Raw genomic sequence first — 27,357 nt, forward strand, 5'->3', positions numbered from 1 at the left:
CTCCGTTCAAAAGTAGTACGTGGGCCCTTTGCAATTTTATCTTATCTTCTAATCATTGTATTAATACAGTCACCAAGAAACAGCTCAGTGACGTGGGTCTCGACATTGCAGTGTTCTGCTGGTCAGTCGAGTGAACGTTCGCGCGAACGCAAATGAATACACCAGCTCAACAGCTTGCACGTGGCTAGCTGACAAATGAGTCCAGCCTCATCAGTTGCTATTACCCAAAGAGGACGCCCGCTGAAAATCACGTTCAAGTGAACTTCAGTGAAGTTTCATTGACGTGGTTGCTGACCATGATCCCCGTCACTGACTGGCAGCGCACTGGTTGACAGTTCTTTGTGCTTGAATGAGCCCAGTTCTCATTGTGGCTTAACGAGCACGGCCCACGGTACGATGTCAATGACCTCTGTCGACCGTCTTATAAAACACAAAAGAACCACACCCCTGCCTCCAAAACGGAGGTCCTGGCCCATCTAACTAGTAAGAGCTAGTTAAGTTCCCCTCGGGTAGCCTTCCTGAGAAACGGCTACATACACGACACGACCATTATTAACAGCTCTTTCGCACTTGAGCGAGCCCCTTCATTGACCAACAAGTGTCTTAGCGAGCGCGAAAGGAGCCTTACGACGAGACACTTCCAAGCGGAGGTTGCCGTGGACTGTATTCCCTCGGATGGTTTTGCCGGGTTAGTAGTCTAGTTTGACAGCACCGGTCATCCATAAGTAATAGCCGTTGCTCCGCGAGGACAACGGAGGCACATATATTTTGCGTGCGTGTAAGCTTTTAGCCCAGCATCCTGCCCTGACGTGTATTATTGGAGCGAATCAATGGCATCGTCCGCAACCAGATTCTGATGCAAATGACGTCGTCGTAGTCGCATGGACATGTTGTCCATTGGAGGTCAGTCTCGAGTACGTCCTCGATGACTTGGGATCTGCGCGTGACTTTGACAGCGGGCGGGGATTGACTGATTTTTTTCCGCCACTATTCCCTCCTTTTGCTCCAGTTCCAAACCGCTATGCTATTAGCACCTGACTGGCTCGTCAACGTAATTGTTAATCATTTTACATTTTGTTCGCTGATCTGAGGATCTAGGATGAATATTGTCGTGGGAGATAAATTGCGGAAAAAAAATTGGCGTTGCCTTCCCGTCATACAGCACTAGCGTGCCGTTCGGACCCTCCAGATCTTGCACGTGCACTTGTTGGTCTTCAGCGAGTGACCGTACTACATAAATTCAGTGGAAAGGTGGTAAGGTCTCCCCAATATCGACCCCTCGCTTCGTGCGTTTACCCCTACAGGTTAGGCTTCCTCAAAGCATTCAGAAACCATGTCACCTAGCGCATACGTTCCGGACCATATCGGTAGATGGGTTGTGCGCAAGCCAGCCATCCTTGATGGCTGGACTTATAATCAGCTCACTTTACCTCGTGCTCAACTACCCGCCGACAAGAAGTGTTTCAATGTTCGGCCACTCGCTCCAGTCATCCAGGAGTTCCAGCAGCTCATAGAGGATGACCCGGAACTCTTCATGTACTTCCACACGATGTTTGATGAAGTCCGCCGACCAAACGGTGACCTAGATCATGTAAGTAGCTTTACTTGATGTCCAGAAGCTTTGAATAACGGTGAAATAGGTTAACGATTATAAGGAGTTAATGAAGACCCTCGACCGTATCATCACTCAGGCGCCCAAATTCGGCGGTGCCAATAACCTTGTCATGGGTGTTCCCATGTATGCTGTCCTCGCTCCGTTTTGCAACACTCCATCTGGTTACAACATCTTCACCAATCCAAAAGTGAACGCCCAACTTCACAAAATCTTCGACGTCTGGGCTGCATTCCTCGTCTCTCCCGAATCTCGTTACGTTCTTACTACGAACGAGCAATGCTGGTTTAGCCCCATTGCCATAGACGTCATGTCGGAGAGACTTGGGACGAGTTTCTATGATGCGTGGGTTTGCAGAGACAGCAACCCTCGGAATCACTACGGCTTCACGTCCTGGGACGATTTTTTTACCAGACGTTTCCGGCCTCACATGCGCCGAGTCATCGATCCTGATAATTCGAATCTAATCACTGCCGCATGCGAGGCACACGTTCACACGATCCAGTCCAACGTTCGAGCCGTGGACAAGTTTTGGATCAAGGGGAATTCGTACTCGCTCTCCCACATGTTTAACCACGACCCCTTTACACCGCTGTTCGTAGGCGGCACGGTTTATCAGGGAATTTTAAGTTCTCTCGATTATCATCGTTGGCACAGTCCCGTGGATGGAATAGTTCGGAACACTCGCCTCATCCCGGGCATGTATTATGCCGCACGTTTGGACAATGACCCCGATCCAGACGTCGTCTCTCGCTCCCAAGACTTTGTAACGGCGATCGCTGCGCGTGCTTTGATCTTCATCGAATCGGACAATCCAGTGATTGGACTGATGTGCTTCGTCGCGGTTGGGCTCGGGGAAGTATCTACGTGCGCGGTTACGGTGAAGGAGGGAGACAGACTGAAGAAGGGGGATGAGCTTGGGTCATTCCATTTCGGTGGCTCCACGCACTGTCTCGTCTTTCGCCCACAGACGCCTTTGAAACCGTTCCCTCATCTACAGCCGGGGACTGTGCATAACGTTAACAGTAATATTTTCTACATCGAAAACGGAACTGAGATGGACTAACCACATAACTCTCGCAACGTGGACGATTTTTTATCTATCCATTTTTCTTGGACTCGTTCTACATTATGTGTACTGAATGATATCTCATAGTTTATAGCTTATGTTGATGTGTTTCAGAAGAGAGTTTACCAGAGCTGACATGTTGTAGTTATTTTTCAAATACCAACAGTACTGACCTACGTACGGAGTATCTGAGCATCGAAATTGGTTAGACTCGAAGCTCCGACCGTGGACATTTGTTGTAATATATTGGAGATGCACTCTGGGCCTCTCTGGGCCTGCTGGTCAGCGGGCGCACTTTTAGAAACAGAACCGATCGCTAGGTACAAGATACATATTAGCCTGAGGCTCCGTAACATCGTAACATTGTTGCAAGCGAATACACTTTACCTCGGCATCAGGTTCATAGGGATTAGATACTGACTTTAACTTCTTAAATCAGTCCCTGACACTGCCTTGGCATGAAAGTGACGTATTACTGGTACTCGTCTACTAATCCATGGAACAGAAAACATTACTTGTACTTCTGCTTGGCGGCAGCTTTTGTGGTCTCGGGTACTCTAGCTTTCATGAACTGTACCGACTGACTGGCTCGGAGGACTATGACGCTGCATCTGTAACATTAAACAAACAAAAATAAAATAGCCGATTGCGCGACTCTTGCAGCACTGCGCAACTTAAAAACAGTGACCCGCAATTTTTGCAGTCACCCCTCCATTTTTTTTTTCGAGTGGATCAATAAGACGTTTTATCATAATATGAAGATACCCATACTACAGCTCAGAGATCTGACTACCTCGAGTAGACCTGTGGCAGACGGAAGTACAAGTAGGACAAGGAAGAGCGTGGGGGGCGTGTCCTCAGAGCCTTGCGTTAACTGCGTGGAGGACGCATTCTCTGCGCCGCGCTTCTCGTACACCTTCTGGAAAAGGCCTAGCGAAACTTGTTGAGTCTCGCCGATCTTCTCCTCGATTTGCTCGGCAGTGACAGAAGCATCGCCGGGAGGCCTTTCGAGGCCAATTCACTAAGTTCGCCAGCGAGTTTCGACACCTTCTCCCTCTCGGCAGCATCAAGCTGCTCCTTGAACTCGTTCATTGCTATCACAGGTGCGAATCAATGCGGGAAAGTGAAGCACCATGTAGTAAATACGTACCCTTCTCTGTGTCGACACAGACTGACTTGCCCTTGTTTGCTTCCTCGATGAGTTCCCAACGGGCCTTATCCACATCGGCATACTTCTCAGCGTCAGAGATCATGCACTCAATGTCCTTGTCGCTCAGACCTGACAAAGACGCGATCGTCATAGACTGATCCTTGTTGGTTGCCTTATCCTTGGCGGTGACGTGGACGATATCATCTACAAGGGATGAGGAAATTATCTGAAGACCTGTATAAGAGACATACCAGCATCGATGTCGAAAGTGATCTCAATTTGAGAGACGCCCTTCGGGGCCGGAATACCGACGAGATTGAAGTTGTCAAGGAGTTTGTTGTCCCTGACGAGTTCACGTTCACCCTGGAAAATCTTGTCCTCAATGGCGGTCTGGCCATCGGCAGCGGTAGAGAAAACTTGCGACTTCTTCGTTGGGATGGTCGTACTGCGGTTGATGAGTTTTGTCATGATACCATCGAAAGTCTCAATGCCGAGGGAGAGTGGGGTGATGTCGAGAAGTAGAATGTCGGTGACATTTCCGGCGAGAACACCACCCTGGATAGCAGCACTAATGGCAACGGCTTCATCGGGATCGACACCTTTACTCGGCTCACGACCGAAGATCGACTTCACGGACTCACCGACCTTAGGCATGCGGGTCATACCACCAACGAGGAAGACTTCGTTCACCTCACTAGACTTGACTCCAGCATCGGACAACGCTTTCTTGCAGGGATCAACGGTACGTTGGATCAGAGGGCCGGTAAGGGTCTCAAATTGAGTGCGGTTCAACTTCAAGTTGATGTACTTTGGACCGGTTGCGTCCGTGGTGATGAATGGCAAGTTAATTTCGGTCTGCGTCGTGGATGATAATTCAATCTTGGCCTTTTCGGCAGCCTCACGAATGCGCTGAATGGCCATGCAGTCTTGATTGAGGTCAATGCTCGACTCTTTCTTGAATTCGTTGAGGATGTGGGTAACAAGAGCGATGTCAAAGTCCTCGCCACCAAAGTGGGTGTCTCCATTGGTGGACTTGACCTTGAAGACTCCTTTGTGCATCTCCAGGATGGAGATATCAAAAGTACCACCGCCAAGATCGTACGTGGCAATCACTGATGATTCGGTACGATCAAGGCCATATGCCAGTGCCGCGGCCGCCGGCTCGTTGATGACTCGAAGAACCTCAAGGCCAGTGATTTGACCAGCGTCCTTGGTGGCCTGCCGTTGCGCATCGTTAAAGTATGCGGGGACCGTAATGACCGCATGACTAATAATAGTAGTCAACACTGGGGGACTCCTAACTAGTATACGCGCAACTTACTTGACTTTCTTGTTGAGATACTGCCTGGCGGTCTCACGCATCTTGGTAAGTACCATGGACGATAACTCCTCAGCACTCTAGAAAGTATATTAGTTCTCTTACTGATCCAGAGGGGTGAAAAGGCATACGAATTGTTGTCTCTCGCCACCGATGTCAACCTCGACAGCTGGTCGAGCATCTTGAACACCCTGCAGATGATATAAGATGCTTTCCTATTTAACAATTGTCGCATGTACTAACCAGTGCTTCATGTCCTCCTGGACCTCCACGTCCTTGAACTTGCGGCCGATCAAGCGCTTAAATGTGAAGACAGTTCTGGTGGCGAGTGGACCAATGGATGGAGCTTGGTGCGGTGAAGGGCAAGAGCAGTGAATTTCTGTATCTTGGTCTTCAAGCCGGACGAGGATGGGGGCAACTCCGGGCAAGCGAAAAAGCAGGTGATAAAATGAGTACGAAGAGGCATCAAATTGAAACATGTTCATGGCTGTAGTATTCGTCTTGTCATGCGATGGGCTGTGTCGGTGGTGGTTTCGACGAAAATATGATATGGGAATCCAATGTCGACCGCAGGTGCCCGCACTCGCACTGGTAGTTGGTACATAGCAAGTTGTGTTGCGGTATATCCGTCTTCCTCGGGCTCCTTGGCACTTGCATCGTTGGTAGTCTTGCATGGATTCACGACGACGAGGGCAGTGGAGCTGATTCTAGTGCAAGGTAAGTCCGCACCTGTGGGCCCGTGACCGTGGGAAATGGTGTCGCACTACTGAGACAGTGGCGACACACCAGCAATGTCGATGCCGTGGACATGAGCTCTATCGCCCAGCTAGCGTTCCTGCCCCTTCCACAGCCCAGCCTTGGTAGATGGCCAGCTAATATCCAGACCGCTCATGGAACCATCAAGAAAGTGTACGATCAAGCTCTTTATGTCCTGCGATCTGATAGTTTTCCGGATCCCACTCGGGTTTCATTCCACATAGACGCACTCACTTCAACTGCACTTGCCATCCTCGAAGCACTTATCCCTAGTGGTTCTAGTCATGAGGACGAATCTCTGCCTCAGGAGTGGTTGGTGGGTGTCGCAAGGCTCATTGGGCAGGCAGTGCAAGATCTTCGGGACGTGGCACAGGTTGTTAATATGTTGTATGTCCGATTTTCTGTCGGTGAATGGCGCTTGACTTCTTTTCAAGTGAATGGCGAGAGGTTAGTATACCTGAGCTTGTAACGGAGTCCAAGAATGGTCGGCGCGGACGGCCTCAGAAGTCTGTATGCCCTGACTTCCTTACTGAGGTTGTCACCGATAATAGCTGTCACATCAGTCTCAGTGAACTTGCTCGCATCCTAGGCATTAGCCGCATGACACTCTGGCGAACTATGCGGAAACATGGCCTGAAGCGGAGCTACACCGTATTGAGCAATGATGACTTGGATGTAGTTGTGAGGGCGTTCAAGAAACACAAACCAGAGTCTGGATTCCGCTATTTACTCGGACACTTACGCCATCATGGGATTCGAGTCCAACAAAAACGAATATGGCAGTCATTGTCTCGCGTTGATAGACTAGGTCAGCGGTTACGTGAACATCGTGTTATAAAACGCAGGGTGTATCGTGTCAAGAGGTCAAATGCGCTCTGGCACATTGACGGACACCACAAACTCATCCGATGGGGATTTGTGGTCCATGGAATTATTGATGGTTACTGTCGAACGGTGTGTCGCAGCGCTTACTGACATGTTTGATTGACCTTACGCTTTCAACAGATTACTGGTTTATGTGCCAGTACAGACAACCTCGCATCAACCGTTTTCAATGTATTCCTCAATGCACAGGCAGAGTATGGAATGCCATCACGTATGAGAGGTGATCGTGGTGGTGAAAATATCGACGTGGCTACATACATGGTAGCTGTCCGAGGTCCCAACCGTGGATCATTTATGTGGGGATCGTAAGTCACAACTACGCGCCAATGGCTGTCTTTTTGATGTCATGTACTACAGGTCTACCCGAAACTCGAGGATTGAACGCGTGTGGGTCGAAGTTGGAACTCAATTTGTACGCCGCTGGCGGGGATTTTTTTCTCGGTGTGAAAGACTTCACTGCCTTAATCCTGGTGACAGCAGTCACCTGTGGCTCATTCAAAGGCTCTTTCTTCGGGAAATTAATGATGATTGTGAGGACTTCCAGTGCGAATGGAACCTTCATCCAATTAGCGGGCCAACGACCAATAATAAAAGTCCACAGGTGTGTGAAGCATATCATTTTAAGGATGGGCCGCACTCAATTTTACTGACATATCCACAGGATTTACGGCTTATCAGTAATGTCACACTAGGAGAATACTACGACGAATATGAGGGGATCCATCCCCTCACTATTGAGCGATATTATGGCGTTCACGGCCATGTACGGGTTCGGCGGAATGGCCAAACGGGTGCGGGCCATTGCCCCGACGAGGAGCCAGAGGCCGATGACGAAGAAATTGCCACAAACGAACATAATGGTATTCTGAGAAGGGTTGGAGCTGACCTCCAGGAGCAAGTGCGCCATGAAGCAGTGGAAGTTCCTGGCAAAGGATCACCTTTCGCATGTGTCAAAGACGAGGCAGAATTTTGGTCAGTGCTTGACCGCGTTGTCATTGAAGATATCACACCAGCAGGGTATGGAGATGATCATGGGTCAGAAGGTGATGAATCAACAGAGGAGCACATCGCAATTGGTCGGCAGGGAACACGGTTTGTTACAGTATCATTAGCAGAGCCCATATGGGCAAGACGGGCAAAAACCTGGTGTCAGGCACTCGCCGTTCTAACTCTCTTCGATGCAGATGGTTATTTTTGATCCCCCCCTAGTCATACATGCAATGTATTTACTGTACATATGGTCATGGTCAATTCAGTGGTTGTCGAGTTGAGCACAAGCACAACACTACCGGCTTAGTCAACATTAGACAGACACATCAGAACTCAGAGTCCTGCCTCGAGCTTCAGTCTTCACTCACTCCTTCTCTCGTTGCCGGTAGTTGGTCCAATCCCTCCATGCCAGATGTCGACGAGCGGCTCTGCTGCTATTTCGATGAGAACGGAAAACAATGCAGTTGCAGGATGTTTACCGCACCTGCCAACAAGAATGCACGTTATCACTGTCGTGAGTGCACGCATGGTTTCAGTAATCACCCGGAAGCACAGTTTAGCAACAAATCCCCGAAATTGACTATGGATGTAAAGGTAGAGCCTGCAACCGGCAACCGGCTTTTGGATGTGTTCCATCAACGGAAGACATCTCGCAATATGGAGTTGCCTAACTCCCTCCAGCATGTGCGTGAAGAGGTCCTGAAAGGATTCCGTGCTGGTAGCAGTGGGACACAACGAGTTACATCAACTAAAATTAAGGTGCGTTGGACCACTTCCTAAGCCAGTGTCCATACTCCAATATTGATGATCACAGAAACCTAACTCTACTGGGAAGCGGGTCCCATCTGGTAACCATGATGGGTCCCAGCAGGATGTTTTAGTTGGAACGTGGCTACTACTGATCAATGCATTGGATGAGGTATGTGCTATTGAACTAGCTCCTAACAAGTATTAATCACAGATATACAGGCAGGTGAATTGATCCAGACAAAACCACTGTCGAGAACAGAAATGTACACAGCAGAACATCGGCAGTGTGTGCACACTGGTGCCAATGCGGCCAAATTCGCATTCCGGCGGGACTGGACTCACGACGATGTCGACAAGTACCTCAGAGAACACGTTTTCCCGCGTCCGATGGAGTATGCACTTATGCACAAGAAGGGTAAAAGTAAGGCGAGCTGTTGTTGGAAACTCGCCTTCAAGGAGAAACAACGATTCGGACTCGCAGTGACCGAGGACCTTCCGACTGGCCAGGATCTATTCTACTATCGAGGACGGTTTAAATGTGGCACAGATTCGAGCATAATTATAGGTATGAGTTATGCCTTCCACCTGTTAAACTACTAATATATCAACACAGCATTGTGCGGTCATGTCCCGGAAGAGGAATATGCGTCTTGGGGTCTAAGACAGCATCAGGAGAGTAGTGAATTCCAGCCAGCAAAGCTTCGAGAGAGTAGCGACTCCATCCCTCCAGCAGCCTCAAGTGAAGACTCCGAAGACAAACGGACAATATTTGAATCCATGATGCGGAAGCAGGGACGCAGTCAGCACCCTGGTACGATGACCAGAACCCTGTTCTAATCACAGCTGACCTCTGAATTTTCCCCTCTGTGCAGACCAACCAAAAGGGAAACGAGGCCGATATCAATCACCGGTAATCGAGATCGAGAGTTCAACTGACTCTACTCAGCCACCGCCCAGCACCCAAGTTCCTCGCATCCATGGTGGATCCATCAGGCCATCAACACGTAAGTCCCATTTCTTTGTTTTTGACATGTGCTCACACCGCAACAGTTTTTCTCCCATCAGGCGACAGTGACTTATTGGATGTGGCTGACCTCCCGACTCAATTGAAGGGTCTCTCGGTTTCTCCACCTCCACCCACATTCGTTGGCCAGGCGCCTCTCGCCACTGTGAATCGCTATGTCTCGTTGCCCCCCAAATTTTTACAGGATCTTGATCCCTTTGGATCACTGGTCAACTCCCCCCTCTTACACCCGTATGTAAATCCGTGGTCACCTGATTATTTCCTTGGTGCGGCCGACTACTTTTGATTTGGAGGTAACATGCTATTGAGTATGAATGGTCATCCACTTACATCTAACCGTAATCCACATTCATGTCTATGGAATTTTGAGGTACCACCCACATTCGTTTAATCAGCATTCATGTCGACGCAGTTACATCCTGTAATCACTTGTCCCCAGCATCAATATACCGTTGATCTCGAGGCTTAGCCCTCTTCGCAAATATTGTTGTGGTTTGTTTACTCCTGTCAGCGGAGCCAGCCACATGTCCTGCTCGTCGACGCAAGTCCAATCCCTCTGCAAAGTGATGGATGACCAAACCCAAACCATGCCCATGCGACGACATCACATGTTCTACTACGAAGACGGAACCCATGTCTTCCAGGTGAGTTACCTAGCATCGTAGTAACATCTATCAGGCTGTTTACAATACATCCAGGCTCAAAGTTCACTATTCAAAGTCCATAAGAGTGTTCTCTCCGACAAATCCATCGCCTTTAAGTCTATGTTTGCTGCACAAGACAGTACCGGACTTCCCCAAACTGATGGACACAGCGACGAAAAACCAATTATTGTGCCTGATCAAGTCTCCGACCTAGGATTTGAACTGTTTCTGTCCGTGTGCTACAACAAGTAGGTCGATCCGTATGCTGCCATTGAAAATATGCTATATATTGATGTTGTTATTTCAGATGGCGCCCAGATACTTCACAGGCATCCGAGACCACCCTTCTTCAGCTCCTTGAGCTTAGTCGCATGTATGAGTCCAAGGACGTCCGTGAACACGCCATCAAGCAACTCGCCTCTCGCCGCTATACCATCAAACCTATCACACTGATCTCCATTGCCCTAAAATATCATATCAAGGACATCTTCTGTTACGCATTCAGACGGCTCATCCCAAAGCCTATAAACGAACTCAACCACGCCGATTATGAGCTTCTTACTGTCCCTGTATGGATGACGCTCCTCAGAGTCAAGGAGCGACTCGAACTCCACCGCCGTATTGTGGCATGTGAGCCACCACCTATGGTGCATTCGCCGTGTTGCCAGGACCACAAGAGGTGTGTTGACGACTGGCGCCAAGTATGGTGGAATGGCATGGGCCGGTACTTGCTTGATGGTCGTAGTCCTCAGCCATACAACTCTGCGGTCAAGCAATTTGAAGGTCTTAGCTATGGGAGTGTCGACCCCGAGTGTTGGAGAGTGATGCTCGCTCTTGTCAAGGAGGGGAAGGCATTTCAGCACGAAGATGATCTCATTTACCGCACAGCTCGGGGACTGGCAGAGTACTTGATCCACGAACCCTTCTTCGGCGATGATATAGACATGTGATCCTACAGTTGTACATCTAGTGTCGTGGCCATCCACCCAAAAAATCACAGGCCATATATATTTAAAGTATTAATGACTGCAAAAGTTGCGGGTCACTGTCTTTAAGTTGCGCAGTGCTGTAAAAGTTGCGCAATCGCCTGTTTTATTTTGTTTGTTAATGTTACAGATGCAGCGTCATAGAGGACAACAAGCGCTGATGCAACTTTAAGGTGTAGTCTCGGTTCCAAATTTCCGGTCAGCTTCGGAATCTCCCGGAACACGGCTGGAACCGAGGCTACGTTCCATTTTAAAGGAACACTTAGGATCCACTAATGGTGGTTTTCAGCTGCTGCCAAAAGCGATATCAAATGGAATCAATAGGCCCCTCGTGTTGCCAATATTGCTTACATGATCTTATCGACTTCCCGTGTGTGGCCGGGGGCCTTGCCATTCCGCACTTCCCTCCTCCGTTCGCATTTCTATGTTAACTACTGTCTTCTTGCAGCACGAAAAAGCTTGCTGATATTGGGGAGGGTATCACAGAGTGTGAAATTATGCGTTGGTGAGTAGAACCGTACGTTGTAGGCAATGAAGGAGCCGTCGGCTATTCAGTCATTTGACCCGCTGTGTGAGGTACGAAGTGACAAGGCCAGCGTTGAAATCGTGCCTCACTACGACGGTGTCATCAAACAATTCCTTGTCGACGAAGGAGAGGTGCCGGCAAAGGAGGCTGGACAAGGCGAATTGTCTCATAAAAGTAGTAGAAGATACCACTGATGTGGAGCACCGGTCAAGGAGATCACGGAAACGACAGGCCGATCCCCTGTCCAAAAGCCGATCCGGACGGAAGGACCTCACATGGCCAGCATTCTTCCTGAGAACGTTGGCAATCTCCATCATTACGCCAGTTCCGGCCCAGGATGCTAACGCCAAGCCGGATCACCGGTGCGCTAAGAAAGAACTCGAGCTTAGGGGCTGTCTGCCTGACAGAAAATGTAACATACACACTGCTCCATGCAATGTACATACCTCGTTTTTTATTACTGAGACTAGGTATGTAAGTTCTACACATATCAGAATGACGATCCTCCTCCCTAGGGGCAACTAGTGATCTTCCTGCTTTCTTTATTCCCTTTTCTTGCAGGGTCTACGTCGATATCGTGCGTGAGAAGGTCACAAGGGCGCTCCATTACAGAAACATGTGTTTCACTACACCCGCGGTCGCTGGGTGCTGGAGTGTGAATGGGGCCTACGTATTTGCGTCAGGCAGAAGTTCTCGTATAGTCCATCGCCGGCGTAGTAAAAGGTAGGACTGGATGTTAGGTCTGGTTTCTCCAGGGAACACACTGGTTTCCCAGAACCATTCTGCCAGAAGGACAGAAAAAAGGATTATAAGGATCGGGCAGGATCTTTTTTAATGAGAAAGGAAAGCCATACTACGAGTTTACCAACTCCTCGCCGCACGACGTGGTGTACAAGTGAAAGACATACCCCACGAGCGAGCACCCCTCCCGGGCATTCAAGGTAGTGGCCGTCTTGAACAAATACACCCATTCAGCTACTCACATATGGTATGGTGGTAGTTCATCGATGCCCACCCACATATTGCAGAACGCATTTGCACTTGCGGCGAAAAGTCCGTGGTGGCGCTCGACGAAACTCACAGACACCGGGGTTTAGTGGGAGCAGACTGGTTACATGTCCACAATGACATGGTACGCAAGGATGCTTTTGGAGCCATGTATTTCCATGGATCCCATGGCCAACTTCGTACCTGGGGAGGTTGTATTGCGTGCTAAAGCTTGACTTCTATGCTCCGTGGCTGTGGATACGTGCCGCCGTCATAAACCCATTAGCCCTGCAAGAACGAGCCCTTGTATGGCTATGCAATGTACTGCGGTCTGCAGCTGGAGCCGTGCTCCACAAGTAGCTCCAATGTACCACATGAATGAAGGATAGATCATCATCACTCTTCATCAGTGTTTACCCGATACCTATTATTTTCCCATGTTGCCGCAAGCAGCTAAGGCGAACTGTGAGTATGGATATTTCTTGGAGGTGAGGCAGAATCCGGAAAGCACGGATCACAGAACACACCAATCAATCGATTCTTTCCTTCCTTGAAGACGGATATTTGTGAATATGCTGCGGAAGGTCGCGGCCCGGGTGCGTAACAGCCCCTTGGTTGGCTTTCATTATCTCTGGACATTTCCCCTTGATCATGGTGACATTGTCACAAAGCCATGGCTGGACGCCTCCAGCAAAGTGTAATCGTGTTGGTCGTTTCTCTCAATCGACAAGATTTATAACGGGAAAATTGTGGTGAGTTATCCAGATGTGCTAGTTGAATGTCGCAGAGCGTACGCCATCCACTTCACCGGAGTCGGCCAAGGACCTTTTACACACACTACTGTGTACAACAATTAAAGGATGTTGTGACTTGTAGCACTGCAAGGCTGATCATTTTCGAGCTACTTTCCACACTCAATCAAGTTTACTGCAGGTCACTAGTTCATTACACCAAATTCCGGTCATCTATGGCAGCCGCACCTCTGCGAGGACAACGGAGAATTAAATATTGTCTGTACGTATAAGCATTTTATCCATGGAGTGCCCTGTCCTGATCGAGTCGATGCGGTTGGCAGAACAAATAAACGGCGTGGCAGAATCAGCCCATCCGCCGTACTCGTAGGGACATATTGTCGATAATTCTAAGCGATCGGAACCCTCACATGCCATCGGGTACGTCTTCAATCGTTGGAATCCACGCGCAGCTTTGATCGTACGCAGGGACAGATTAATTTCACTCTGGTTTCATGCTACTGTGCTAGCACTCAACCGGCACGGCAACCTAATCATCAATATTTTTACATGCTGTTCCGGAGGGTAGCGAGCACGGTCCACGGATATCGATCTAGGATAAATAATGTCGTGAGAGAATTTGCGGAAACAGATTGTTGTTTCATCCCGGTCATATGGTATCAGCGTACCCCGCGGGCGCAGCAGATCCCGCGCGTGCATTTCCTGATCTTTAGCAAGTGAACGTACTCAAGTACGATAAAAAGATGGTAAGTGAACTCCCCAGTATCAACCATCTCTTGCTTTTTCTCTCGTAGCGATTAGAAGCTATGTCACACAGCGCATACGTCCCGAACCACGTGGGTAGATGGGTTATGCGCAAGCCAGCCATCCTTGATGGCTGGACTTATGATCAGCTCACTTTACCTCGTGCTCAACTACCCGCCGACAAGAAGTGTTTCAATGTTCGGCCACTCGCTCCAGTCATCCAGGAGTTCCAGCGGCTCATAGAGGGTGATCCCGAACTCTTCATGTACTTCCACACGATGTTTGATGAAGTCCGCCGACCAGACGGTGACCTAGATCATGTAAGTAGCTTTACTTGATGTCCGGAAGCTTTGAATAACAGCGAAATAGGTTAACGACTATAAGGAGTTAATGAAGACCCTCGACCGGATCATCACTCAGGCGCCCAAATTCGGTGGTGCCAATAACCTTGTCATGGGTGTTCCCATGTATGCTGTCCTCGCTCCGTTTTGCAACACTCCATCTGGTTACAACATCTTCACCAATCCAAAAGTGAACGCCCAACTTCACAAAATCTTCGACGTCTGGGCTGCATTCCTCGTCTCTCCCGAATCTCGTTACGTTCTTACCACGAACGAGCAATGCTGGTTCAGCCCCATTGCCGTAGACGTCATGTCGGAGAGACTTGGGACGAGTTTCTATGATGCGTGGGTTTGCAGAGACAGCAACCCTCGGAATCACTACGGCTTCACGTCCTGGGACGATTTTTTTACCAGACGTTTCCGGCCTCACATGCGCCGAGTCATCGATCCTGATAATTCGAATCTAATCACTGCCGCATGCGAGGCACACGTTCACACGATCCAGTCCAACGTTCGAGCCGTGGACAAGTTTTGGATCAAGGGGAATTCGTACTCGCTCTCCCACATGTTTAACCACGACCCCTTTACACCGCTGTTCGTAGGCGGCACGGTTTATCAGGGAATTTTAAGTTCTCTCGATTATCATCGTTGGCACAGTCCCGTGGATGGAATAGTTCGGAACACTCGCCTCATCCCGGGCATGTATTATGCCGCACGTTTGGACAATGACCCCGATCCAGACGTCGTCTCTCGCTCCCAAGACTTTGTAACGGCGATCGCTGCGCGTGCTTTGATCTTCATCGAATCGGACAATCCAGTGATTGGACTGATGTGCTTCGTCGCGGTTGGGCTCGGGGAAGTATCTACGTGCGCGGTTACGGTGAAGGAGGGAGACAGACTGAAGAAGGGGGATGAGCTTGGGTCATTCCATTTCGGTGGCTCCACGCACTGTCTCGTCTTTCGCCCACAGACGCCTTTGAAACCGTTCCCTCATCTACAGCCGGGGACTGTGCATAACGTTAACAGCAATATTTTCTATATTGAGAACGGAACTCAGAGTAACTAACTACTCCATTCCGATGTGGACAGTATCGCATGATATCTTCTGTATATATTCAATACGCAACCATTGTTCATACCTTCACCTAGATGTAGTTATCTTTCAAACAAAAACAGTACAGGTTTGTGGCATATTCAACTCGATCGACCTCCCTGCAGGTACCCAATGCAGAATGTTCACAGAAACTGTTAAAGATTCGAGACTTCGGCCATTCGTTTCTAGTGGTAGGCGCACGTAGTAAATATTAGAAATCAGAATTGTTCAACAGACAAGGGGATCGGATCCCACCCATCACACTTCCGGTTCACGCACACAGTTGTTATGTAATACTATGTAAAAAGGTACTTCTGTCGGGAACTGTATGTGCGATTTCACTGAACCACCAGGTAAAGGCCACCCTCGTACAGTCGCATGAGCTCTACGTCGAGTGTGGCTACTCCATCCTGGAGACTGTGATACGGTGAGCCAACAGCCGACGCTGATGATGTAAGTAGAGCCCCCATCCACGTTGCTTACATGATCCAATTGACTTCCCATGTATGGTCCGAAGACCCTGAGACGGAGCTTTACTGCTTCCACCGTACTATGGTATTCGCGCGTCCCCTCCAGCGTACACTCATCCGCACATCCCTCCTCCGTTCGCATTTCCATGTTAACCACTGTCTTCTTGCAGCACGGAAAAGCTTGCGTACCTTCAAGCTTGCTGATATTGGGGAGGGCATCACAGAGTGTGAAATCATACGGTGGTGAGTAGAACCGTACATGTTCCGGCCGAGCCGTTCGTTCGCAACGCGAGGAAACCTTTGACAAACGCGCATTTTGTTGTAGGGCGGTGAAGGAACAGTCGGATGTTCAGTCGTTTGACCCGTTATGTGAGGTGCAAAGTGACAAGGCCAGCGTTGAAATCACGTCTCCTTATGATGGCGTCGTCAAACAATTCCTTGTAGGCGAAGGAGAGGTAGCAAAGGTTGGACAAGGGCTATGTCTCATTGAAGTAGAAGACGAAGACGATACCACTGGTGTGGAGATCACGGAGACGACGGACCGATCCCCTGTCCAGCAGCCGATCCAGACGAAAGATAATACTCGAACGAAGGCACCTCAGTCGACACACGATCCCCGGCAAAGGCATCCTCTAGACCCGGCCAATGTCGCAACCGGAACTACTGATCATGTGCTAGCTACACCTTCTGTACGTCACTTTGCGCGTCAACACGGAGTCGATCTTGCGGCGATCGCTCCGGGCAGTGGACGCGATGGGCGAGTGGAGAGAAAGGACGTCGAGGCTTATATATCAAGTATACCTGTACCGGAAGAAGTTGAGGCTACACCGAGACAGGAAGGGGATGCAGTAGTTGACCTGGGAAGAACGCGATATGGAATGTGGAAAGCGATGGTACAAGTGAGTGTAATGTCACTCAAATATTGGACCCTGACTTGAGTCTTCACATATGTGCAGAGTCTTGAGATACCCCGTTTCGGGTACGTCAAGGGGCACCTTTTAGAGTGTTCGCGTGTTTATACTTCTTCCCCTAGATACTCCACTTCACTTGACCTTACACGTTTCCACGGCCTACTGCCCATACTCAATGCCCATATCCCAGCACACTACTTGCCTTCGTCGTCAACCCAATCATCTTCGCGCGTATCTCATATGGTCAACCCTTTTGCGCTGTATCCGGTGCCGCAGCCTCCCTCCGTGCCCGAGAGCGGCAGGTTTTCAAAGATGACCTACCTCCCATTCCTCCTGAAGACATTGGCGATCTCCATGATGGAATGGCCGCTCTTCCGGGCTTCCATCACACCGGTTACAGCCCAGGAAACCAACAACAAGCCCACATTGACAATCCGGCCAACTGCTGACCTTGCACTGGCACTCTCCACCCCGACAGGACTGTATACTCCCACAATTTCTTCTACACAGTCTCTTTCCCTACACGCTCTTGCTTCTCGTGTCACTCACCTCGCTCATCTTGGTCGCCAGGTCCCATGTGGACTTGCTGTCAAAGATATGCCGAGACGTGGTGGCACAATAAGCGTGTCGAATGTTGGAGCGGTAGGCAAGGGCGAAGGCGCAAGCCCTGTCTTAGTTCCAGGAGGTGGCGTTGCAATTGTGGCAATCGGGAGGGCAAAATGGGTGTGGGATGTGAGCGACGAATTCTACCGTCCGAATGAGGGCATGGAGGGTGCGCGAAGGTTGAAGATCGACGTGAGCTGGAGCGCAGATCACCGCGTAGTTGAAGGTGCAGAACTTGCTGCTTTCGTTGAGACTTGGCGTGGATGGGTCGAAAACCCAGAACGACTAATTGCAGAGGCCACTTGAGCTCGGCTCGGTCAGCTAGGTGACTTGTACTACATACTGTATTTTTATTGCAACCCGAATGTCATTCTACCATAGGATATGCATGGATACCTTGTAGATGGTGTACACCCACTCCAGGTAGCATCAACCTGAATATCGAAGGCTGACGTTGAGTGACGTCTGCATATACCCAGCGGCTCTGGAAAGAACAGGTCAGTTGCATGAAACAGTATGCACACATTCATCTCTTCCATCCCTTTCCATAGGAAGTTTTAGACCAGTAACGAATACTACTTTTTCGCGGAAAACCGAACACTGTCAAGCTTGCAGCTTGCACGATGTAAGGCTCTACTTGAGTCGCCGTAGTTTTGAGTTATCATTGCCACGTGATCTGACTCGGCACTTTTCTAATAATAGCTGAACAACACGGAGTTTTACACATACTCTCCGTGCAGTGGGCCAGGATGTCGATGAACGTGCGTATGGGACCGTACTCTAAGAAAAGCTCTTGACGTGGGACTGGAAACTTGTCGTTTGACAACCTCGTTCGTGGTTCCAGCCTATCAGACGAAGATAATTCGTCAGTTCCCCATGTATCTGTCACATTTCTCCTGGCTTGCAGATAGCTTCTGGTCTGGTACCACATGGTCAAGCGTGAACCTGCACGAACTCGTGACCACCATGGTTACTATGCATATACTCTATTTTTCAGGAACCGTGCCTGTGACCGCCGATTAAATAGCGCAAGCTCCCCCCACGAGGACTATACATCGCGCGCCTCTTCTCATCGCCACGCAAGATGTGGGTGCGATTGGTATTAGCTGCTGCTGTACTTCTTCGTGCAGATGTACATTCTCAAGCTGTGAACGAGACCGACTCCCTGTCTTGTATCATCGAGTCTAAAGGCGTGCACATCCCTGGAACGGTTCCTTGCAACCCCTACGAACCGCTGCAGCACCGCCTCGCCTATGCAGGACCAAATGGCATGACAGTCAGTTGGAGTACGTATGCGCAGATCGAAACCCCCCAAGTATACTACGGACCGTCTCCATTCGATCTCTCTTCCGTTGCGACTGGCTATTCTGTCACATACCCTACTTCGAGAGTGTATGACAACCATGTAAAGATAACAGGACTCAAGCCCAATACGAAGTATTGGTATCGTGTACAATATCAGTTGAGTGTAGTGTTTCTTTTCATCGCAGGTTCATCTGTGCTGACCATGGTGTTGAAGGAATTGTCCAGGTTGTGCTTACAGAGCAACCGACACTTTTGTAACTGCACGTGAGGCCGGTGACGATACCCCTTTTTCCATCGCAGTTGCTGTGGATCTCGGTCTTATGGGTAGAGATGGGCTTAGTACGTCCGTCGGACCTTTGGGTGGCTCGTCTGCTGCAGCGAACCCTCTCGGCCCACGTGATCTTAATACCATTCAGGGTCTTTTGCAAAACAAGGAGTGCGTGGTTCCCAAGCTTGTTGGCTGCGCCACTCATGGCTTGATAGTACATATGAATTCATTGCTCACTACGGAGATATCGCCTACGCGGACTACTTTATCAAGGAGAGCTGGCAAGGCTACTTTGGAAATGAGAGCCTGATCCCCAACGTGACAAGTGTGGTGGATGGCTACAATTCGTTATTGGAACAGTACTATGACCAGATGACGCCGCTTACCAGTGCAAAAGCCTATATGGTCGGTCCAGGAAACCACGAGGTCAGTTTTTGCCTTTGCTCGTCATCACGGATGGTAACCTGAGACACCTGTTCAGGCAAACTGTGACAACGGGTACGTAACATCACTTTACACAATGTAGCCTATGGGCTCAGAGTTGGTTGTAGTGGTACGACTGACAAGGTTCACAATATCACTTACACCACCTCGATATGTACTCCAGGACAGACCAACTTCACCGGTTACAGTGCGTGGTTTTTGCTGTCTTTGTGAGGTTTTCATGATCCAATGGCCGTAGTTAATCATTTCAGGATGCCGTCCGACGAATCTGGTGGAAACGGCAACTTTTGGTACTCCTTCGACTACGGTCTCGCTCACTTCATCACTCTTGACTCCGAGACTGACCTTCCAGTGGGACTACAATCCCCTGATGAAGCTGGGGGCTCAGAGGCGGGAGCAGACAATGGCCCCTTCGGATACCCCAATGAACAGATCGAGTGGCTCGAGAAGGATCTTGCTGGTGTCGATCGCAGTAAGACCCCGTGGATCATCGTCGGCCTTCATCGTCCGTGGTACATCGCCGCCCAAAATGATTCGGGTGATGTTTGTCTCGCCTGTCAACAGGCATTTGAGCCATTGTTCTTGAAGTACAATGTCGATCTCTACATGCAGGGACACGTGCACGTGGGTTCTGTCCTGCCGCTATGACCGCCGTTCTAGAACCTGATTTCCTTTTTAGCTTTATGAGCGCAACAAGCCAATTGCTAACTGTGCGTCTCATTAGTTCAGCTGCATTTTCTGTGTCCTATTGTTTTCTAAATCAGATTCGATTGATCCCGCGGGGCTTAACAATCCCAAGGCCCCGTGGAACATCGTCAACGGTGCCGCAGGTCACTACGATGGGCTCGACACGCTCGTCGGGTCGCCCTACTGGACGGACGTTGCGTTTGACACGTAAGTACTCCTGTCACAGCACGTTTGTTCACTGGATTGACATGCTTTCAAGCGCCTACGGCTGGTCTCGACTCACTTTCCACAACCGCACGCATTTGACGCACGAGTTCGTGTCGAGCGCGAATGGAACTGTTCTCGACAGCGCGACTTTGTATAAAGAGCACACATTTGACAATTCCCAACATTGAATGGACCAACTCACAGTTCTCCTCGCTTTTGATATTGGGTATAGTGTCCAGTGTGGTTTGTTCCTTCACCACTTCTTATAACCGATACTACGCAAATTCGCTCCGATTGTTGATTTCACACATCAGATGTACGCATGGACGTTTCCAGAACTTATTCGTCATTTCATTTCATTCATAACTGTCCAGGGATGCGTAAGGGAGTGCCGCCGATATTCCGCGAAAACCGACAGTATCAATCAATATACTTCGTTGCGAAAGCCCCATTATTGATGCGGGTAGTATTTCTGAGCTTGCAATCGACGATATTTGGTTCCGAGATATTTGAGCGTAATCACAATCTCTGGCGCAATTCGCGCATTCAATGTACTCGTGCTGCCTAATTCATGCCTCTGGTAACGCCGGTGCGTTCCATTGAGATAGCTAATCAGACCCGCAATAAGTGCTGGGTCCAGCGTGCTCAAAATCTTGCATTGAGCGCATCATTTTGGTGACTAGTGGAATACTGTTACGACAGCTCGTACGACCCCTAGATTTGGGCGCACTGCTCTCATAACTCGCCGTATTAAAACACATGGGGCTGATACCCCTTAGTCGTCGTGTGCTAATAGTCCAGTCGAAAACCGGCGCCGCGTCGCGGTGAAAGGGTGTAGTAGGGGAGTGAGAAGCCGCAGGTCACCAGTGGTTAGGGGCTGGGAGTGCCAGGGATCTCACCGGCTGGGAAATGGTTTGTAGAGGACGGTGTAGGCTTGTTATCATGTAGCCTGTCCACCGCTAGCACCAAACGTAAGGCAACGAAGTCAGGAGTGGCTAGTCTAACGGGTTCTTGATACGTTTGAGATCAGGAAGGTCATCTACTGCGAAAACAAATCAGGCTCACGACGACGATCCCGAGGAGTCGCCTCGACCGCAGATCGTAAACTCCGGTCTGGTAGTTGCGCATACCGATGTTGTACACCTGCCCAAAAATTCCGGGAATACTGAGTGAAGTCAGCCTTGCGTAGCACTTGTGGAGTATTCTATCTGAAAGGAGTCATTGAACGTCGGAGCACTAGACTTCCGTGTGCTGCGGAAGCCGGTATCCAATTTATATACACCTCTTCCTCTGCAGGGGAGTTCTTGGCTGTATCACGCCAATATGAAATGAAATGCTTACAGCCACCTTGGTCAACGCATCGACATCCTTGGCCACCATCCGTCCAACTTGCAGTGTATCCGAATCTCCAGAACTGAGCACAGCGAACACTTGCGTTAGACTAGTCTGTAGTGCTTACAAAGCGGGTCTGTCATCCGGCAATTCTCTGCTGATGAATCACGCTCCATTCCGGAAGGCAGTACTGCAGACACGATGACCTATGCATGTAAACACTGGCGAGGTCGGTGAACGGCTTGGCGGGCTGACATGGCTCCGGACATATGTCCGAACTTTAGTCCTAAATGGGGCCGCTGGGCGCATGGCCAAGTAAGCGGTCCTAAACAGTCTCCGAGTCTTCGAGAAAGTTGGCCAGCCTCCAGTACCAGGGGTTCCCGCCTGCGTATACAGAGACTGCGGAAGATGACTCGGGTGACTCTATAAGGATAGAACAGTCGAAGTGGCAGTGGATGTCAGCTAATTGGTAATAGAATGATTCATGACTTACCGTCATCTCTTTTGGACAGATCTTCCACACGAGCTACTGGCATGCTGCGCGATCTTAGAGTTGTGATACGTACGAACGATACGTATGGAGAAAGTGTGCTGGAAAGATACAAATCTTGTCACTGCGCATTAGGACATAGTAACTGTAAGGAACGCGGCCTTTCCGCCCTGTTTGGGGGGTTTTCTTGCGGAGTCTCCGTGCATTTTTACTTCTGAGGAGATCTGCGGCCTCTAAGCTTGTCGTAGTGACTCGACCGACAGCCTGGCTGGAGGCGCGTCGTGGAGTTTGGTCATTCGGCCAATAAAGCTGCATCATGATCCGCTCATTGGCCAACATGTCTTCCCGAATGATCCGTTCCACTTTTATCGTGCAAAAAAAACACTTTTGCGTTTACTGTGATTCCTGGTCGAGACTCAAGTTGTATAGATGGATTAGTGCCTGTCGACCACGTTTGTATAGGCGTAAGGCAGGGTCTAGGCCAGAAGTTAGCCCACTGCTGAAGCTCGTACATACCGCGAATGGGTATTTGCCAGTACTTGTCACTGTTGGTACCACTCTTACAAGTACTTGGTGAAGGTTGAAACAGGGCGCGGCCCCGAGCGCTGGTGTCAGCGACTCATCATTTAATAATTACATAATTTGCTTTACTGGAACTCACCTTCCTAATATGGAGTACCAGGTATCAGGCCCGGCCATAATTTGTTTTTGCTCACCTTCCTAATATGGCGTGTCAGGAATCAATTGGGCGCGGCAGGCCAGAGTCACTGACATTCAAATAAAGCCCCTGCCGACTTCGAGATGTCTGCACTCCAGCGCCTGTCCGCCTTGACCTCCCTCTACAAGGATCGGTGGGTCCCACTTCTCGTAAGCCCGCCCTTTGCTATAAAGGTCGTTCCCATCCTAATCCCCCCTTGTGTCCCTTGTTCATGACACCGTCACCATGCCAGGTTGTCCCTTCTGCTTCCTCTTCCCGCGATTCAAGACGTACACCCAGGTTAACTCTGCAATGTGGGACATGAGAGGAAACAATCCCCCAAACAGCCCAAGATCACCCTACCCTCATTTTCCAGTTCCCTTGTGAGTACGGTGATTCGTGTCCTCCGGACGTGTTTGTGTCGATAACGAAAAACTTTATCAGCCCAAGAGCCCCCCCAGAGATGAAGCACGTAGCCTACGTCCCTCACTTGATGAAAACTAAATTATTCTCGCAGTGAATCTCGATCGGCATACCAGAAGTCGTATATGCCATTCGGCACACCAATAGTCCCGCCTGCCAGAATGCACAATACAAAGTAACCATTCTGTTTTATTTTTCACGCCGACTTCAGAATTTAACTACTCTTTGTTCCTATCAGCCCTTAGTAAGTCAGTTGCCAACGCGACCTTGTTCATACGTAACCATTAAAAGCTCGTCATATAACACTTTTCCGCGATCATCTCCTCCGCGGTTCGAATCAGGGGTGTTTCCATCTCACATGGGACAACGACCGTACTTGCGTATGCCCACTCCTGAGCCAGCTCCGCTCGCCCAGTTGTCTCGTGAACAGCACCGTGAACATCGCACTCGCACTCGCGCTCGCACAAAGTCAAACGAAACCCGTCGTGTTCACTACGCAGACAATATACCACCCGGGACGTCCCCTCCCGTTAAGGTTCCGACGACCCTCAATCGTGATGGCAGCTCACAGCAGCTGCGAAGACCCGCAACGCCTGTCCAGCCTAAGCAATCCAATGGTGGTCATCGGGCGCGCGCGCATTCAACTGGGAGTGCAGTGCCAAGACCTGTTTTGATCCATCCAGCACGGGAGCAGCAAGTTGCACGAGGTCACCAATACTTTCAATATTCTAAATGCACCGGGAGGAAGAAAGCGTTATGTGTGAGTAGACAATAAATTTTTGAGTAGTCTCCGGCACTGATATGCGTCGACGTAGATCGGAATTAATTATACCGGGCAAAAGCGTCAGCTACGTGGGTGTATCAATGATATCCGCAACGTGAAGAGATTCCTCACCAGTCTGTATCTTGATCTCTTCCCCCCTTTCCTAGCTGAATTGAAGGGATATCAGCCTACCGCGGATATCGTGACGGAGATATCGTTATGTTGATGGACGAAACGACCAACCCTCGCCAAATGCCCACGAGAAGAAATATCATCGATGCAATGCGATGGCTTGTGAAAGATGCTAAACCCCACGACTCCCTGTTCTTCCATTGTAAGTCGGCGAAATGGTGCTATGATGGAACTGGTTCCCCTATTATTATTGACTAGATTCGGGACACGGGGGTCAGATACCCGATCACAATGGCAGTGAGACAGATGGCTACGATGAAGGTACGATGAAAGCCTTAGTTGTGTACACTTGCTGACTGAAGAGTTCAGTGATATACCCGGTAGATTATAAGACAGCAGGTGTAATAGTCGACGATGTAAGGCAATTCTTTGATTCATTTCTGCTTCGCTTATTGTTGGGATGTAGGAGATGAACCGTATCATGGTATGGCCGATGTTCTCTGAGAATTTGAGTGCACTTGCCCACCCTAGTTCTGAAGGTGCAATCGCTTCCAACTGGATGCCGCCTGACCGTAAGCACACTACAGTGGGCCTACTTCGATTGTTTCTAACGGCCTATGCAGGCTATATTTGATGTAAGAGCATTCCAGCACCATGGCGAATATGTCTCACGATTATTATAGTCATGCCACTCCGGAACAGCGCTCGGTACGTCTCTATCTGGTTTGCCGTGTCTTGTACCTGACACTTCTCTAACAGATCTCCCGTATATCGTACGTGATTTTTTGGGTACACATACTCGTACTGGGAAATTAACCAACCACGTAGTATCATGCCGACGGCCGCCTCAGAGGTATCCAGATGTCCGACAGGGCAAGGGCACAAAAGGCGACATCAGCCGATGCAGTACGTACTTTCTTCTTAGGGAAGCTTCGGCTAACAAGTGCATAGATATCTTTCTCAGCGTGCAGAGATGACCAAACTAGTGCAGATACCGTCCAGAGGGGCGTTGCTGTTGGTGCCATGAGCTATGTAAGCTACTGTATTCTACATGCCGAGAATCCAGATTTAGCTAACACTGCTGTGACAGGCTTTCGTAACGTCTCTCTGTGAGTGGCAGGGGCTCATACGAAATCAGCCAGGGGTTCTGACTGCATGTAACAATATCACAGCCCGGAATCCTGTACAGAGCTATCAAGAACTCCTAAGGTCCGTTCGGGAGATTTTGCGGCGATACGAACAGAAGACACAGCTATCAAGTTCTCACCCTATCGTGCGTATGCTTATTAATGTTCTGGTGTAGTGCGTGCCCCTGATCATCGCACAGGACACGAATCTTCGATTTATACTGTGAACACTTCAATTCAATTCCCATACCCGTAAATCTACTGCGACTAAAGCTGAAGTGTTCCGACTCGTTTTTTTTTTCTGAGACAATAATATACTTATCTTACCTACTATGCGTAATTAGATGAAGTGATGTAGCAGTACTACGGGAACATTTGTGTATACTTGATACTCAGTTTATGACTGGATGGCTTAGCGTTCGTAGTACTAATAGCTTACAATCACCCAATTACTACATATGTAGTGTGCTTCAGTTGCTCAGTATGTATGTAGGCCGAATTCTACGTGTACATGAATATGTATGCCCATGCTTCCATGCCATTTCCTGTCCCCCTCAAGGAGCCCATAATATAAGGTTAGGGTTATGCATTACTCTTAGTCGAGAGGGAACAATTACCTTCCATCGAGTCTTTGGTTTGCCTGGGGAAGATTAGCACATACTTCATGAACACGAATCTGACAACACAAAATGACGTATCGGATACCCAGCCATACCACAATGCCTTTGCGTTGGCGCTGGCGTCGAGCTTGGGCACGCTCAACCCGAGCTCCCTCAGATTAAGCTCCTTCCGTGCTGCAAGTCACTTGCTGTGATCTCGGAAAGCTATGATAGAGTGTATCGCGTATTCCTATGGCAGCAGATGGACACCATCAATCGTGCTACCGGAGCGAGGGGGAACAGAGTTCCGTGATCAGGTCTACTGCGGTAGGCGTGCGGACGGGTGCCGCGAGGGCAATCATGTCGAACCAGATTGAGGTCTTGATGAGAAACCGGAAGAACCTCGAGCAACCTGGACCGCGGCCGGGACCGTCGTACGCCTGCAGAAGGAGAGGTAGAGTTAGCACGAGGGACGCTTGTCACTAGCCTACAACGAGTACGTACGTACGTTCGCAGGTATATAGCTGGTGATTTTTCTGCTGCGAAAATCGGACCATGGACAAGGCGCTCCGCGGGATGATGGGCTCGAGTGAATACAAGTTACTTAAACCCTAAATGGTAGAATCCGGACAGCCGTCGGCACTGGCATCTAGCTGTTGCATATCATATCATCCGTGTATTATTTCAGCCTGGGTAAACGTCCCGGTAACTATCCAGATTCGAGTAGAATTGACAAGTAGTAAGGGACAAGTTACAATGTCTATGCAAAGGAAGAGTATGCGTATTTCAAAGGATCGCTTGTAGCAGGAGTATGAAATGGTATTAACGATGATAGAATGATGGGTATGCCGTGCCAGCAAATCGAGGAAGTTGAGCTCCAATGTGTAAACATGTCCTTCGGCCACCAAGCGACAATCGCAAAAGATAAAATCGAGCTACTAGAAGGCGCAAAGAATGGCTCTAGGTGTTAGTGAGTGGATCTTACTATTAGGGCAAGTGAAGCAACTCCAATCCCGGTGTCTAGGATAACTGAACCGTGTTGGCATCAACGCCAAACTGGACGAAACGTAGTGGTGAGAGAGACGAGGAACGTAGGGTTCCTGAACGTGTTGGCATTATGGCCGAAGCTGACAAAACATAGTCGCGAGAGAGACGAGGAATCCGGGGTTCCCGGTCGGAGGAGGGAGGGATAGAACCAGAGTGGTCCTTGATTGTGCCCCGGGAGTCGCGGAAGACATCGATATTTTCTCTGGTTCCGTAGGTCGATAGGTC

The 27,357-nt window shown here is 49.4% G+C and overlaps 11 protein-coding genes across 11 annotated transcripts; 10 read left to right on the forward strand and 1 right to left on the reverse strand.

The window, feature by feature from the left end:
• Positions 1-1,131: 1,131 nt before the first annotated feature.
• On the forward strand, positions 1,132-2,720 carry F5J12DRAFT_329684 (Phophatidylserine decarboxylase-domain-containing protein). Its single transcript, XM_051738925.1, has 3 exons — positions 1,132-1,254; positions 1,305-1,591; positions 1,641-2,720. Exons 2-3 carry the CDS (start codon positions 1,334-1,336, stop codon positions 2,676-2,678), a joined length of 1,296 nt encoding a protein of 431 aa, XP_051597108.1. The 5' UTR covers positions 1,132-1,254; positions 1,305-1,333; the 3' UTR covers positions 2,679-2,720.
• An 891-nt stretch (positions 2,721-3,611) lies between these two features.
• Positions 3,612-5,628, reverse strand: F5J12DRAFT_895674 (heat shock protein 70 family; the record flags this gene model as incomplete). The annotated part of the gene is made up of 6 exons (XM_051747854.1): positions 3,612-3,775; positions 3,832-4,035; positions 4,083-5,098; positions 5,153-5,229; positions 5,281-5,340; positions 5,389-5,628. The coding sequence occupies 6 exons, from the start codon at positions 5,626-5,628 to the stop codon at positions 3,612-3,614; spliced, it is 1,761 nt and encodes a 586-aa protein (XP_051597109.1).
• A 1,036-nt stretch (positions 5,629-6,664) lies between these two features.
• F5J12DRAFT_703837 (uncharacterized protein) lies at positions 6,665-6,847 on the forward strand (the record flags this gene model as incomplete). The annotated part of the gene is made up of 1 exon (XM_051740542.1): positions 6,665-6,847. A coding segment is annotated over one exon (183 nt), but the record flags the coding sequence as incomplete, so codon positions are not given.
• Positions 6,848-7,148: 301 nt separating this feature from the next.
• On the forward strand, positions 7,149-7,979 carry F5J12DRAFT_956376 (uncharacterized protein; the record flags this gene model as incomplete). The annotated part of the gene is made up of 2 exons (XM_051749870.1): positions 7,149-7,391; positions 7,452-7,979. Coding segments are annotated over 2 exons (771 nt in total), but the record flags the coding sequence as incomplete, so codon positions are not given.
• Positions 7,980-8,654: 675 nt separating this feature from the next.
• F5J12DRAFT_725130 (uncharacterized protein) lies at positions 8,655-9,130 on the forward strand (the record flags this gene model as incomplete). The annotated part of the gene is made up of 2 exons (XM_051741596.1): positions 8,655-8,699; positions 8,750-9,130. Coding segments are annotated over 2 exons (426 nt in total), but the record flags the coding sequence as incomplete, so codon positions are not given.
• Positions 9,131-10,127: 997 nt separating this feature from the next.
• Positions 10,128-11,327, forward strand: F5J12DRAFT_850559 (uncharacterized protein). Its single transcript, XM_051746512.1, has 2 exons — positions 10,128-10,446; positions 10,506-11,327. The coding sequence occupies exons 1-2, from the start codon at positions 10,319-10,321 to the stop codon at positions 11,146-11,148; spliced, it is 771 nt and encodes a 256-aa protein (XP_051597113.1). The 5' UTR covers positions 10,128-10,318; the 3' UTR covers positions 11,149-11,327.
• Positions 11,328-11,461: 134 nt separating this feature from the next.
• Positions 11,462-12,176, forward strand: F5J12DRAFT_850563 (uncharacterized protein). Its single transcript, XM_051746513.1, has one exon. It carries the CDS (start codon positions 11,716-11,718, stop codon positions 11,902-11,904), a length of 189 nt encoding a protein of 62 aa, XP_051597114.1. The 5' UTR covers positions 11,462-11,715; the 3' UTR covers positions 11,905-12,176.
• Positions 12,177-14,099: 1,923 nt separating this feature from the next.
• On the forward strand, positions 14,100-15,604 carry F5J12DRAFT_850569 (phosphatidylserine decarboxylase-like protein). The gene is made up of 2 exons (XM_051746514.1): positions 14,100-14,513; positions 14,563-15,604. Exons 1-2 carry the CDS (start codon positions 14,256-14,258, stop codon positions 15,598-15,600), a joined length of 1,296 nt encoding a protein of 431 aa, XP_051597115.1. The 5' UTR covers positions 14,100-14,255; the 3' UTR covers positions 15,601-15,604.
• A 546-nt stretch (positions 15,605-16,150) lies between these two features.
• F5J12DRAFT_850574 (CoA-dependent acyltransferase) lies at positions 16,151-18,234 on the forward strand. Its single transcript, XM_051746515.1, has 4 exons — positions 16,151-16,340; positions 16,423-16,996; positions 17,054-17,076; positions 17,131-18,234. Exons 1-4 carry the CDS (start codon positions 16,180-16,182, stop codon positions 17,915-17,917), a joined length of 1,545 nt encoding a protein of 514 aa, XP_051597116.1. The 5' UTR covers positions 16,151-16,179; the 3' UTR covers positions 17,918-18,234.
• Positions 18,235-18,333: 99 nt separating this feature from the next.
• On the forward strand, positions 18,334-20,868 carry F5J12DRAFT_850582 (Metallo-dependent phosphatase-like protein). Its single transcript, XM_051746516.1, has 9 exons — positions 18,334-19,072; positions 19,131-19,352; positions 19,400-19,610; positions 19,666-19,682; positions 19,736-19,815; positions 19,867-20,252; positions 20,308-20,338; positions 20,393-20,522; positions 20,575-20,868. The coding sequence occupies exons 1-9, from the start codon at positions 18,696-18,698 to the stop codon at positions 20,708-20,710; spliced, it is 1,590 nt and encodes a 529-aa protein (XP_051597117.1). The 5' UTR covers positions 18,334-18,695; the 3' UTR covers positions 20,711-20,868.
• Positions 20,869-23,109: 2,241 nt separating this feature from the next.
• Positions 23,110-25,954, forward strand: F5J12DRAFT_850613 (caspase domain-containing protein). Its single transcript, XM_051746517.1, has 19 exons — positions 23,110-23,211; positions 23,295-23,424; positions 23,486-23,509; positions 23,559-23,639; positions 23,703-23,708; positions 23,756-24,224; positions 24,280-24,361; positions 24,415-24,561; positions 24,618-24,680; positions 24,729-24,775; positions 24,826-24,843; positions 24,899-24,931; positions 24,983-24,994; positions 25,043-25,067; positions 25,119-25,132; positions 25,188-25,265; positions 25,311-25,391; positions 25,450-25,632; positions 25,687-25,954. Exons 2-19 carry the CDS (start codon positions 23,354-23,356, stop codon positions 25,711-25,713), a joined length of 1,461 nt encoding a protein of 486 aa, XP_051597118.1. The 5' UTR covers positions 23,110-23,211; positions 23,295-23,353; the 3' UTR covers positions 25,714-25,954.
• Positions 25,955-27,357: the final 1,403 nt, after the last annotated feature.

This window comes from Pisolithus orientalis (assembly GCF_024613125.1).
Source record: "Pisolithus orientalis strain OTSU chromosome Unknown F5J12scaffold_32, whole genome shotgun sequence".
Classification (NCBI taxonomy): Eukaryota; Fungi; Basidiomycota; class Agaricomycetes; order Boletales; family Pisolithaceae; genus Pisolithus; species Pisolithus orientalis.

Bases quoted from the DNA above. Each gene is read 5' to 3' on its own strand.
- F5J12DRAFT_850559 (XM_051746512.1), top strand. From the start codon at position 10,319: ATGTTTGCTGCACAAGACAGTACCGGACTTCCCCAAACTGATGGACAC. The intron at 10,447-10,505 runs GTAGGTCGATCC...TTGTTATTTCAG, and splicing joins CTGTCCGTGTGCTACAACAA to ATGGCGCCCAGATACTTCAC.
- F5J12DRAFT_329684 (XM_051738925.1), top strand. From the start codon at position 1,334: ATGTCACCTAGCGCATACGTTCCGGACCATATCGGTAGATGGGTTGTG. The intron at 1,592-1,640 runs GTAAGTAGCTTT...ACGGTGAAATAG, and splicing joins CAAACGGTGACCTAGATCAT to GTTAACGATTATAAGGAGTT.
- F5J12DRAFT_850613 (XM_051746517.1), top strand. From the start codon at position 23,354: ATGTGGGACATGAGAGGAAACAATCCCCCAAACAGCCCAAGATCACCC. The intron at 24,362-24,414 runs GTCTGTATCTTG...AAGGGATATCAG, and splicing joins CGTGAAGAGATTCCTCACCA to CCTACCGCGGATATCGTGAC. The intron at 25,266-25,310 runs GTACGTACTTTC...ACAAGTGCATAG, and splicing joins AGGCGACATCAGCCGATGCA to ATATCTTTCTCAGCGTGCAG.
- F5J12DRAFT_850563 (XM_051746513.1), top strand. From the start codon at position 11,716: ATGAAGGAGCCGTCGGCTATTCAGTCATTTGACCCGCTGTGTGAGGTA.
- F5J12DRAFT_850574 (XM_051746515.1), top strand. From the start codon at position 16,180: ATGGTATTCGCGCGTCCCCTCCAGCGTACACTCATCCGCACATCCCTC. The intron at 16,997-17,053 runs GTGAGTGTAATG...ACATATGTGCAG, and splicing joins TGTGGAAAGCGATGGTACAA to AGTCTTGAGATACCCCGTTT. The intron at 17,077-17,130 runs GTACGTCAAGGG...TTCTTCCCCTAG, and splicing joins CTTGAGATACCCCGTTTCGG to ATACTCCACTTCACTTGACC.
- F5J12DRAFT_850582 (XM_051746516.1), top strand. From the start codon at position 18,696: ATGTGGGTGCGATTGGTATTAGCTGCTGCTGTACTTCTTCGTGCAGAT. The intron at 19,073-19,130 runs GTTGAGTGTAGT...ATGGTGTTGAAG, and splicing joins TGGTATCGTGTACAATATCA to GAATTGTCCAGGTTGTGCTT. The intron at 20,253-20,307 runs GTGGGTTCTGTC...TTTCCTTTTTAG, and splicing joins ACATGCAGGGACACGTGCAC to CTTTATGAGCGCAACAAGCC.
- F5J12DRAFT_850569 (XM_051746514.1), top strand. From the start codon at position 14,256: ATGTCACACAGCGCATACGTCCCGAACCACGTGGGTAGATGGGTTATG. The intron at 14,514-14,562 runs GTAAGTAGCTTT...ACAGCGAAATAG, and splicing joins CAGACGGTGACCTAGATCAT to GTTAACGACTATAAGGAGTT.